Source organism: Myxocyprinus asiaticus, chromosome 6, assembly GCF_019703515.2.
Source record: "Myxocyprinus asiaticus isolate MX2 ecotype Aquarium Trade chromosome 6, UBuf_Myxa_2, whole genome shotgun sequence".
In the NCBI taxonomy this organism is placed as follows: Eukaryota; Metazoa; Chordata; class Actinopteri; order Cypriniformes; family Catostomidae; genus Myxocyprinus; species Myxocyprinus asiaticus.
In genome coordinates, this window is record NC_059349.1 from 48,089,223 (window position 1) to 48,101,703 (window position 12,481).

Consider the following 12,481-nt stretch of genomic DNA (forward strand, 5'->3'; position numbering starts at 1 on the left):
CTGAGCTACCCAAAACTTGGGATATCTAAAACTCATTTGAAGTAGACATAAGACAACAGTAAGCCATGAGAGGCCATGTGTTACAGTGATTTTACCACCATTTAAGGGTGTTGTTAGGCACAATGCAAAGCTTTTATAAAACGGTGGCAAGAGGAATAAGGAAAAAACACACCAATATTTAATTAAATTAATTAATAAAGACTACAATAATATAGTACATTGCTGGTTACAGATGCCAAGCAATGTAATGATTAAAGATGTCATAGGTGTTAACAATGGCTATAAATGTGGCTCCATCCAATTAGATTTTAGTGCTGGAACTCAATTTCACATTCAGGCAAATTGTCACACCTGTTTGCGGAGGAATTCTTCCCTTTGTCTCCTCTCCTTCTCTTCTCTTCTCCTTTCCTCCAGCCGGCGGAGCGCCTCCTCCTGAGCTAGCCTTTCCTCCTCTTCCTTCTGTCGCCGTTGTGCCTCTTCCTGCTCCCGCTGCCTCTGAAGAGCCTCCTCCTACAGAACACACACACACACATACATACACATTACTGGCACTGAGCATATCCCTACAATCAGACAAACAAGTTACATAAACTGCAACCAACAAGTAATTTAACTAGTTTGTATATGTCAATAATGTGTAATTTTTTTTTCTCTTTAATATTTCCATACCAGAATGTGAGTGCATAAATAACTGTACTTTGGTTTACACAGTACCACAACCAACAGTAAGAGCACAATCTGCAATTGTGGTCTGGTGTGCTATTAGATTCAACACACCCTCTTTCTTTTCAAATCCAACAAAGCCTTGCTTTGAGCCTCAGCTTTAATTTCTGTATCAAGGGCCATAATTTCATAATTTCACCAAGCACTGTCACCTGTTTGCGTCGTGCCAGCTCTTCCTCCTCCAAGCGTTTTCGTTCCTCTTCCTGTCTGGCACGCAGCACCTCTTCCAGTCGCATCCTCTCTTCCTCTTCCCTTTTAGCCCGAAGCTCTGCCTCCCGTCTCTCCATCTCAAGCTTTAGAGCAGAAGAGAAAAGCTAATCATCAAGCAACTTTCATCTATTTCTAATACATTTAAGATCTACGATTATGCTTAATAAGCCGACAACACGCGCGGTCATGTAAACGCAATAAACAGTGTAAGGTCATAAACGGCATAAGAATAAACCGGGCGACATGGGTAGATTTTTGCCCATTACGCCGATTCTGAGTGGAATGTAAACACCTTTTCCTGTGTTCTCACCGGCTTATCCAATGTGCGCACATGTTGAGAGCATGTCTCTTCATGGTTTGACGTCAAAAGCAGAGAATAACACGATTATTTCAAATGTCATGTAATCATGGTTTTCTTGCTTTGTCTGATTTTTTATACAAGCTGATTTTTGGGAGTAATCAGCGTATTGGTGTGCATGTAAACATGCTCAATGACTAAAGGTTTGCATAGCATGCAGACATGATATTAGTAATGAGATTTCACAGAATGAGTGCTTTTTGACTTAATGAGTCTGCACAGAGTCTGTGTCATTTACTTGGTGCCATCTCCTGGTGGCCATATGTAACACTGTGCTTCGTGTGGATTATCTAACGATCTATGCATCTGATTACCTTGTGCTGGCTCGTTTGAAAGATAATTGTTTCCTCTAAGTAATAGCATGTGATAATTTATGTTATGTTTATTTTTCAAGTTAACAGAAAATACGTGGCATATAATTAACACCTGTTCACATGAAACATAAATGCCAAAGACATATACAGCTGAAGTCAGAAGTTTACATACAACCTAAATATATTTAAACTCAGTTTTTCACAATTCCTGACATTTCATCGTAGAAAACATTCCCGTCTATGGCGGTTTTGGAGCAGTGGCTTCTTCCTTGCTGAGCAGCCTTTCAGGTTATGTTGATATAGGACTCGTCTTATTGTGGATACAGATACTTGTCTACCTGTTTCCTCCAGCATCCTCACAAGGTCCTTTGCTCTGGTTCTGGGATTGATTTGCACTTTTTGCACAAAACTACATTCTTTTCTAGGAGACAGAACGCGTCTCTGTCCTGAGCAGTATGATGGTTGCATGATCCCATGGTGTTAATACTTGCACACTATTGTTTGTACAGATGAACGTGGTACCTTCAGGCATTTGGAAATTGCTCCCAAGGATGAACCAGACTTGTGGAGGTCCACAACTGTTTTTCTGAGGTCTTGGCTGATTTCTTTTGATTTTCCCATGATGTCAAGCAAAGAGGCACTGAGTTTGAAGGTAGGCCTTAAAAACATCCACAGGTACTCCTCCAATTGACTCAAATTAGCCAATCAGAAGCTAATTGCCTAAAGGCTTGACATCATTTTCTGGAATTTTCCAAGCTGCTTAAAGCCTCAGTTAACAGTGTATGTAAACTTCTGAACCACTGGAATTGTGATATAGTCAATTAAAAGTGAAACAGTCTGTCTGTAAACAATTGTTGGAAAAATTACTGTCATGCACAAAGTAGATGTCTGAAACGACTTGCCAAAACTATAGTTTGCTAATATGAAATCTGTGGAGTGGTTAAAAAAAAACAGTTTTAATGACTTCAACCTATGTATGTAAACTTCTGACTTCAACTGTACTTGTATTCTACTCTTTTAGAGCTTTCCAACAACAAGACACATGGCTATTTGATGAGTTTGTGCTGATTGCAATATGTACAGTGCAATTTGTTTTTTTAATCATAACGGAATACTTCTGATTAGTCTGCAAATTTCAAAGCACTTGTTCAGTTTGTCATAATGCCTACATGCATTGGATAGTAGAGCTTCTCAGCTTTCAAACGATACCTGCTTTGTGTTGGTCAGGACTGCAGTTATTCATATTTTGACAATTATTCTTTTCTCTCTGGCCAGCCGGCAGGCCCATACCGAGCTTAAAGGGTTAATGCAAAAAGATCCAGGTCATAATTTAAGATGTCATGCGAGAGAGCCCTCACAATCAACTCACCTTAAGTACACAAGAAAGCATTCAACTTTTTCTCACCTTCAGAGCTTTGGCTTTTTCCAGCTGTATCTGTTCAATGGAAGACGCTTGAGTCATGGAGTCTAATGGCAAATCCCATACACTGCTCCCGTCCCATGCTGAGAGAAACAGGAATTCAAAAAGAAGACCCTTCTTTTATTTCTCCATTGAAACATTTGGTGGACATACCTTTGAGGTCAGCATATTAAAAACAATCATGAATCAAATTTATCTGTGTGCAAAATCTTGATACTAAAGAAAACCTTTATTAACAATTATTATGCACAATCTATAGGTCACTTTATTTTTGTTGTTGTGAGGACTATGAGGGTTTAGCTAGCTATCCTTATTTTTGTTGGCAATGTGATGTGTGCTGTTTGTTTAGAAGTTAATTTGGTCAAATACTGCAACTGTTAAGTCAATGTAATTACAAAATACAACAGTAAAAACTACTAGCCACTTTTCCACTTAAAAGAAAAAAAAACCCTCTGACACGTGACAGATGTTTCAGTTCTGGCATCTATTCAGCTGAGTCAAATCAACTGCAATAGGGCTTCACCACCAGACACGCGTGAGTCATTTCCTAAATAAAATGAGTTGTGTGTTACTGTAAGTGAGAGTAAGAAACAAGTAAACCAGACATTACATATGCCCGCAGGAAGACCGCGGTAGTTTTTCCCATTTTGAGCCACTATTCACAACAGTAAGGTTATCTATAACATCTACAAAAAGTTAACACTTAATTTATGTGGCTAAATTATTCTGACAAGACTGAGTTGGAACTCCTTTCATCAGGTTCTTATTGATTCAAATAAGTAATCTCTTGGAATTTCTGAAGGCAAACAAAACCAGTTATATTTTCTTACACTCAAAAAATATATTTTAGCCAATATTTTAAGCTAAAATATTGACGCATTTAGGAATGATGCATTTCCATTTCATCTTAAAAAAAAGTGTATTTTGCATTTGCCCTTATGATAATTTAAATGTATTTATTTATTCATAGTTTTAATGGTGGTGTTTGTAGACCATTGTAAGCACATGGAAGCATGGATCTTCTTCACTACCATAGTTAGGTGTAACATGATTTCTATAAAACAACCTATGGCAGTTTTGTAATTATAAACATTAAGCCTACCCTAAACACATTTATAAACAATAAATACAAAATTTAAACATTTATACATTTTAACAAAAATGAATTGTTCTCTCACTCCCCTAATGTAGACTATTACAAATTTATTAGAGCTGAAGTAGTGATATGATAATATTTATTATGAATCTATTTCTGCCAAAAGTACAGTTAGTGTTACAATAGTAAATTCAAGGGTGGTTATGTAGAATTCTGTGCCGAACTCAAATGGTTTCCGAATCTCGCGTAGTGCTTCTCACTGGTTCTCGCAGCGCTGTAATGATAAGCTGTAAGCTGTGCTGGTTTAAGAGTTTGAGACCGGTCTGCGAGTAAAAGGCCCCTGCTCTGCTCTGTCCATTGTGCAGTATCCAACTACAGAGCCATACAGGTGCATTAGCGGAGGTTGTGACTCCGCCTGTTTATTTGACGCTGCTAAACCAGACACTCCAGATGCGTCGCTAGACTACAGAATCAGATGAACCGCAGTACAAATGCGCAACAACCAGTATAATGAAGAACTGGTATAGTCCAAATCTATATAAACGTTTTTGTGCAAAGAGGAACTTGACAATCGATTTGATTAATATGACAGAAAAATGCCCCCCATTTGTAATCTAATGCCCCCCTCTCTAATAATTTGCTCTCATTGCCCACGTTTCAACGCCCCGTTGAGAACCCCGATCTAGTCAGTTGAGGAATTCTAGACATTATGAACCTTTTTTACAGTATGACGTCAGCATCTGCAACAGACAAGGAAGTCAAAATCATCTGAGGTTTAGACAATGAAATGGGTGAAAGCATAAACTGACCACATCAGTATCTTTTCAAGTAGGTGAAAAACATTGTCTTGTTTTTTACCTGACAATACGACCAGGTATGTGTGTTAATTAAATAGGGTCAATTTTGATTTCATGGTGTGTCTAAACAAAAATTCATAAACATTTGAGTCTGATTTTCTTCTGATTGTTCTCTGGAGAGTGGCGACTTACTGCTGGGAGCAGCTGGCGGCACGTTTGGAGAACAGGATGCTTGAGTGGATGGGTTCTGCATTTCCCAAACAGAACCTGAATCTGGAACCGACATGGAACGTGTGACAGGTGGCAAAAGGCTCTGTTGCGGCTCAGGTGTTCTACAATGGGCACACAAGTCAAAATGTGAGAAAGTTACAAATACCACAATACCAAATCAATACTACCCACACATTGCAGTATTGCATATTCATACCCTGCTGATGGCCTCACACATATGAATGATACTGCAATTCTGACAGGGAGATTGAAACCAGATGTTACTTAACAGTGCGGCCTCACCTGATCTTGAGTGCCTGATGGAGGAGGATATTGAGCTGCTGCTGTTGGGTAGGAGGAGGGGCGGAGCTTAAAACCTTCTGCTGTGCTAGAGCCTGAGCATACTGTTGCCTGGAGAATGATAGAAAGGGAGATTACTAGTGATCGATATATAGATCTTTCAGAGATTTTCAGCAGTGGCCAATAAATATATATGTAGTTTCAGACACTCATATTTGTAAACCATTAGAGATTACAGTGTAAGATTTAGTTACTATTCGAACAGATAGACAATAAAGAAAACGTTTACTAGTGATGTCTATAGATTAAATTTCTTACGAATAATCTTACATATTGAATTTGTTCAAATTATTAATAAAATAGATTTTTCTCCTTTCAAAATATTGTGTACTCAATTTAAGCATTAAGCACCTCTTAAGAATTTTATTTTGCATTATTGATTTTGCTTTAAATATGTAATTCATTGAAACACGAAAAACGTAACTTTTCTAAATTCAACTTGCACTTTTTTTTATTTTCTCCCCTTTTCTCCCCAATTTGGAATGCCCAATTCCCAATGTGCTCTAAATCCTCGTGGTGGCGTAGTGACTCAATCCGGGTGGCGGAGGACGAATCGCAGTTGCCACCACGTCCGAGACAGTCAATCCGCGCATCTTATCACATGGCTTGTTGAGCGCGTTACCGTGGAGACCTAGCGTGTGAGGAGGCTTAACGCTATTCTCCACGGCATCCACGCACAAATCCCCACATGCCCCACCGAGAGCAAGAACCACATTATGGTGACCACGAGGAGGTTAACTCAACGTGACTCTACCCACCCTACCAACCGGGCCAACTAGTTGCTTAGGAAGCCTGACTGGAGTCACTCAGCATGGCCTGGATTCGAACTTGCAACTCCAGATGTGGTAGTCAGCGTCTTTACTTGCTGAGCTACCCAGGCCCCTCACTCAAACTGCACTTTAAACTAAACAAAAAAGCAATAAAACAAAATGATAATAAAATCTTATATAACCACCTCCCCAAATCCAAACATTTACTGTCTCCAATGGCTCCATTTGCCATCACGCAAGCATCCATCAACACAGATGGAAAATTACTAATAGCCTAATCAAATAACCTACTAATAGCCTACTAATTAAGAACTAAAGACAATTATAAATGAAAAGACAATCATAATAAATAAGCCTAATAAATTCCCTTATGTTCCCAAAATAATGCTGCCAAATGTGTGTTCTTATCGAATTTGTGTTTGTATTGCATTTTGGTAATACAGTTAATGCTGCCTAAAAGAAAATAAAACTAAAAATTTGGTTCAAGGTGAACGTGTCTTGCATTACTTTGACTTAATGACTTTCGTCTTTGTTTCTTTAATAAAAAGATATATATTACTGAACCTGCCTCTGAACAAATAGCGCATTTTTTTGCTTTATTGATTTTGCTTTAAAAATTGAATTCATTTATTGAAACATGAAAAACAAACAAAAGACATTTCTAAAATTAAATTGCACTTTAAACTAAATGAAAAAAGCAATAAAATAAGAAGTAATCAAAAAATCGTATTTAACCACCTCTCCAAATCCAAACATTTACCATCTCCAACAGCTCTATTTGCGTCACGGAATCCGCAATGCATGACAACCATGAGGAAATAAAGCGAATGAAACTCACAGCACCTCCCAAGATCGGAGATAATTTTCAGCATTCTCATAGACGATATTATACTTGCAAACAGTTTTCAGATGAATGAAACAGAGAGAAAAAAACATGCGCTTGTTCCACAAGACAGCCTCGTGCTGCACGCCTCTGAACAAACAGCGAATCAGACACAAGCACTGACGGCTTTTCTTGTGTTTGTTCTTAAAAATATAATAAAGTGTTTCTTCAAGTGCATGTCTTTGTGACTAACAGCATTTCTTGTCATGTGTCACTCCGAGATGTCACCCACCTGTTGCGAGTAGATGAGCAAAATTACCAGCGCATGAAATATCTGCATTTGGACGAGGAGCTTGCGAACTGGATTCAATCTCGTTGCATTTGGTGGGTGGCAGGTGCTAGTTTCACACCCTGGCCACTGTTTAATATATTTGCCGACTTCCCAGATCCATGGTTTTGCCATTTCCCAATATTGTCGATCATCGTCTGTTCGCAATCAGCATTGGGATCTTTGTAAGACATTGTCGATATGCGATTACATCGTCCTATCGTCCAGCCCTAATATATATGTATATGCACACACATACACACATAAAATTATTATAAAGTTAATTCCATCGATGATGCGTTTTGGCCATGTTGAGCTTAGATGAGAATTTATTTCTGCCATACAAAAACTGCAAATTACTTTTGTTGAAAGTCCCATGAAGATTTTATTTATGTTAAGGTTAAAGGGATAGTTCACCTAAAATTTTTAATTCTCTCATCATTTACTCACTCTCATGCCATACCAGATGTATATAACTTTTTTGCTTCTGCTGAACACAAATTACGATTTAGTAAAAAATACTTAAATATTGATCTGTTTTTCATCCACTCCTATCATGTCGTTGCTGAAGTTATGGATTTAACAACTGGAGTCTTATGGATTACTTTTATGCAGATTTTATTAGCTTTTGGACCTTCAGATTTCTGGTCACCATTCACTTGCTTTGAAAGGATCAACAGAACTGAGATATTCTTCTAAACATCTTAGTTTCTGTTCTGCTGAAGAAAGAAAATCATACACATTTGGGATGGCATGAGGACAAGTAAATGATGAGAGAATTTTCATTTTTGGGTGAATTATCCCTTAGTGTCTTTCCTAAAAATGTAGGGATAAGCAGGGTTCTTTAAAGCTGATCTGATTTATTTTATCAAAATTCTTTCTCGTATCCCAACTTAAAGCTGATGTAACTTTATCAGTGTTAAAATACTTTCTCCAATCCTGTTGTGGCAGAGACAACTAATAGTAAGCCATTCACACAATAGGTTAATTTTCTCAAAAACTGTAAACACTTTGTCTCTGTGGCTCTATAAAACTTCAGAGCAACCCGCTAAGACCCGTCCCAAAAACATTACTCAATTAATTTTGTTTGTTCAATCAATGGCAGATGAGGGGCGCATCCAGAAAGCTGTTTTGAAAACATTGTAAATTTTTGCAATTCCATTCGGTGACATTAGTGTCAAAGAAATTGCATACTTCAGCTTTAATATGCAGTCAACTATAAGTAAGCCACTTGAAGGTAGATTTCACCTAAAAGAGTAACACTGTGGTGCTATCAAAACATTCTTCCATTTGTTTCAACGTCCCATTCAACCAGACACAGCAACATTGGCTCAACGAACGGCATGAGTTGGTGTGGAACTATCAGTTTGTTCAACCAGGTGGAGGGAGAAATCTGGAAAGCTGTTTGAAAACCATGTTTAATTTTGCCATTTGGTGATGCAAGTGGTGCAGAAATTACACTCTTCAGCTTTAAGAACATGAAGCCATTCAGTTCTTGTCATACCTGAGTAAGTACTGATATTGAATCTGCTGTAGCTGATACATATTTAGAGCATTAATCTCCTGCTGCCTCTTCTGCCTCTCTTTTTCTGCATCTCCCTACATACAAACACACACAAACCAAAACATTTAGGATGCTGAACAACAAGGCAAGTGGTGCTGGTCTGGCATTTCACAGTAATAAATTAATCTTTTTTTTACCAGCATGGGAGGTAATGTAGGGCCGGGGGTGAAGGGAACTCTCCCCCACAGCTTCATAATTTCTCCCAGGGGCTGGAACAACTCATCACAGCCTCGCTTCACCTGCAGGGTCATGGTGAAATAACCTGCCTGAAACCACTCAGACATCTCCTGGTTATTAAATGGCCCTGAACAAAGAGAGACAGAACATTGTCACTAAATGTGGCTATTAAGAGCAGCATGGAAATATTTTATAAGTACACCAGAGGTAAAGTGCAAAAGCTATATGCACTTTGTGAAGTAGCTGCTAAGATGTTTGATAGAGCTTTAGTTATATGTTCTCTTTTGTTAATTAAATGAAAAGGCCACACTTGATTTTACAGTGCTCCTGTTAATATGCATTTATATAATTACTGAGAAACATTAATTTACTACATGTATTTACTGTATAATTATTTTGTTTTTTATTGTGTAGTTTACCTGAAATACTTTTGAGAGGTTCACATGACCTGCAGGGTGACATGCTATACTCCCTCTAAAACTTTACACACATTTTTCTGATTATTTTATCATAATGATGCAGTAATAATTATGATGGATTGATATTTGTACTTAAATATTCCTCACAATGCAGTACCATTTAAAATGAATAAATTAAAGCAAAAGGTGAATTAAAATTGTGGAATGTCTTAAAAGAAAAGGTGACCAGTTACAGGAATTAAAATACACTTTTCCTTTTCCATGCATACATTTTAACCTAACATTTTGATGTTCTTATGTGCTTGAAGCTTATGTACATGTTATGCCTCAACTACCCAAGTTTCCTGAAATACTGTGGTAAAATTAAGAGGATTTGATTCCGATTCGCCCACCTTGGATCTCTCCCTGTGGATCCTTGTAAAACCATTTAAATGCAGCCTCGTGGGTAATGGGAAGAGCTGTGGGTTTGGGGCCGATCTTAGCAGTCAGACGCTCATCGTCCACACCTCCATCCTGCAGGTATGCCACCATTTTCTCAGCTTCCTGGTTGAGGAAAAAAAAGGATGTATTCTCATCTACTGTTCAAAATGTAATCCTCATGGCAACTCCACAACAGGGCAAATAGCGGTACTACTATAGATTTACCATATGCATGTTATCTCTTAGTTTAGGCACCTGTTTAACATTCAGGTGCGGGCTCTCCTTAATAATTTAGAAAATTAATAGCCATCCTGCACCTGCTCAAAGTGCTTGAGTCCCTCATCCTCATCCAGGTCAGTGGGCAGGGCAGAGGGGCGGCCGATAGGACCCACTATGCCCATGGGGTGGGGAAGAATTGGAGCTGCTGGCACTGGCACCGGCACCTGCAGAGGCTTGACCTGCTGGGTCTGAGTGGGCATTGACTGGGCAGGGAGCACTAAAGGTGATGGCACCGGAAGATCTGGAAGTAAGAACAGGTGTAATTCAGTATTCTCTAACAAACAAAAAAGTCCTAAACTATGCCACACAGGGGGTCTGACCCAAAACCTAGTGACCTGCCTTGCTGCCTACATCATAACAGACATCATAACTTGATTTGTAATGTTCTACCAAGGCAGCAACTCTGTGTGGTATACAAATCGGCATTTTTTTAAAAGGCTAGACAAACAGGCATGACTTATTTTTCTGTGGAACACAAAAGCAGATGTTAAGCAGAATGTTAGCCTCAGTGACCATTCACTTTTACTGTATAGAAAAAAATATGCAGTGAAAGTAAACAGTGACTGGGGATAATATTCTGCCAAACATCTTCTGTGTGTTCCACAGAAGAAATCTCTAATTATACAAGTTTGGAATAACATGAGGGTGGGGAAATTAGTGGTTGACCGACATGGGTTTTTGAACAGCTGATACCAATATCTAGCAAGCATGATGGCTGATTTAAATGCCCATATACATAATACAATTTAACTAGAGCAATCCAGATGTACGCAAAATTTCTGAAGTAAAACTAAGACTTATTTTATACAATACAGCTAATAATTGCAAAGCGGTCAAATATCGGCAGATGTATCGGTCTATCACTAGAGGAAATTATGAATTTTCATTTTTTTGTGATCTATCCCTTTAAATGGTGTAGAAGAGTCTTGAGTTCAATACAGGTAATGCGAGAGGAATGAGGTTATACACTAATTCAGTGTTTCTCAACTGGTGGGTCACAACCCAAAAGTAGGTCGTAGGTCTATTCGAACTGGGTCGCGAATATGAGGAAAACAGCATGCCATGGTTCCCCCATTGAAACATTTTCAGCGGCTGCCAAAGTGAAATTTAGGGCTTTTGGGGCAAATTGAATGATAATACGCATCAACCGTACGTTTCCACTGGTGCATTGTGAGCGAGTGTTTTGAATTCACTCCTACTGAAACTGAGCGCCATGCTAGCGAAATGGATTGTGGGATTGACAGTGGCACGGAGCAAGCTGTTCCCTAGCGTTGTGAGCCACAATCTCTGGCGTGCGTGCATCAATCAAGCTTCCCTCGATATTGCAGTGCGTAGATTATAAAAATTTTACAGGGTTTTTCCTGCATAAAGAATTATGAGGTGGCCACCTCCGTCAAATTTCATGTCGCCTCCGACTGTCGACGAAACTCAGGTAGACAGTCATGTGCACAGATAGACCCAAAGTTGTGCTCAAGCATCCACCCTCTTTCACTAGATAAGTGCCCTTTTTGCAAGTAATTTCTTATTTTTTTGTTTATATTTTAGTTTTCGTTTAAATTTGGCTCTTGGCATAAATTCTCAATTATACGTGTGCCCGACATCTGCATTTAAGTTGTAATTCTGCGAGACCACACAAGCCCCTGCCCCTCTTTGACATTCTTTGTCACAGCCTAACAGTTAACGCATGCAGAACGTTAAGCCAGGTAAGGATAATGTTTGCCCTAAACTTTGACATTGTTTGCCACTGCTGTGAAATTAAACCACTATAAAAAAAATCTCCATAGAGCCAGCAGAACTTAGGCAATAGCCCTCCATTAAGCTTAACAACAAGCAAGCTAATCAGGCGTTGGCTCAAAATAGCATCGTGCAGGGTCAGAAATGCCCCCAAAATTCAATATTTGAACTGCTCCTGTTTGAGTTGTTTTTTTATATTGATAACATAACAGTCAATCCTCTGTGGTCACCGGAGGCATCGGCGCGATCGCCTGACTTTTTCCCTGATAACAGCAGAAAGAAATACTCCATTTTTGGTCATATAGATAAGAGTAAGACATCATTCGAAACTACAAAGGGTTTACTTTTGTGTACACTCACAATAACAGCAAAACATTGTGGTTTTGTAAAATAAAGAAATCATACAGGATGTGCTTTCTGCCGTCTCAGTCTCCGTGAACTTCTGTCTGGAGCACGTCACGAAAATGAACCGAAACTCA

General features: G+C 38.8%; 1 protein-coding gene across 11 annotated transcripts in view; it reads right to left on the reverse strand.

The window, feature by feature from the left end:
• Positions 1 to 12,481, reverse strand: part of LOC127442060 (GRB10-interacting GYF protein 2-like) — a 62,053-nt gene that overhangs the window by 10,848 nt on the left and 38,724 nt on the right. For 8 of the 11 annotated variants that reach the window (XR_007897431.1, XM_051699753.1, XM_051699756.1 and 5 more), the window contains exons 13-22: positions 10,307 to 10,509; positions 9,962 to 10,112; positions 9,111 to 9,277; positions 8,914 to 9,008; positions 5,432 to 5,539; positions 5,111 to 5,250; positions 3,011 to 3,108; positions 2,819 to 2,899; positions 876 to 1,016; positions 352 to 510 (exon numbers count right to left, since the gene is read on the reverse strand). Coding sequence is in view for 10 of the 11 variants with exons in the window: in XM_051699753.1 (XP_051555713.1) it covers positions 352 to 510; positions 876 to 1,016; positions 2,819 to 2,899; positions 3,011 to 3,108; positions 5,111 to 5,250; positions 5,432 to 5,539; positions 8,914 to 9,008; positions 9,111 to 9,277; positions 9,962 to 10,112; positions 10,307 to 10,509 (1,343 nt within the window). In the remaining variant the exon portion in view is untranslated. The remainder of the gene's footprint in view (positions 1 to 351; positions 511 to 875; positions 1,017 to 2,818; positions 2,900 to 3,010; positions 3,109 to 5,110; positions 5,251 to 5,431; positions 5,540 to 8,913; positions 9,009 to 9,110; positions 9,278 to 9,961; positions 10,113 to 10,306; positions 10,510 to 12,481) is intronic. The other 3 variants (XM_051699760.1, XM_051699759.1, XM_051699757.1) reach the window with 1 other exon arrangement.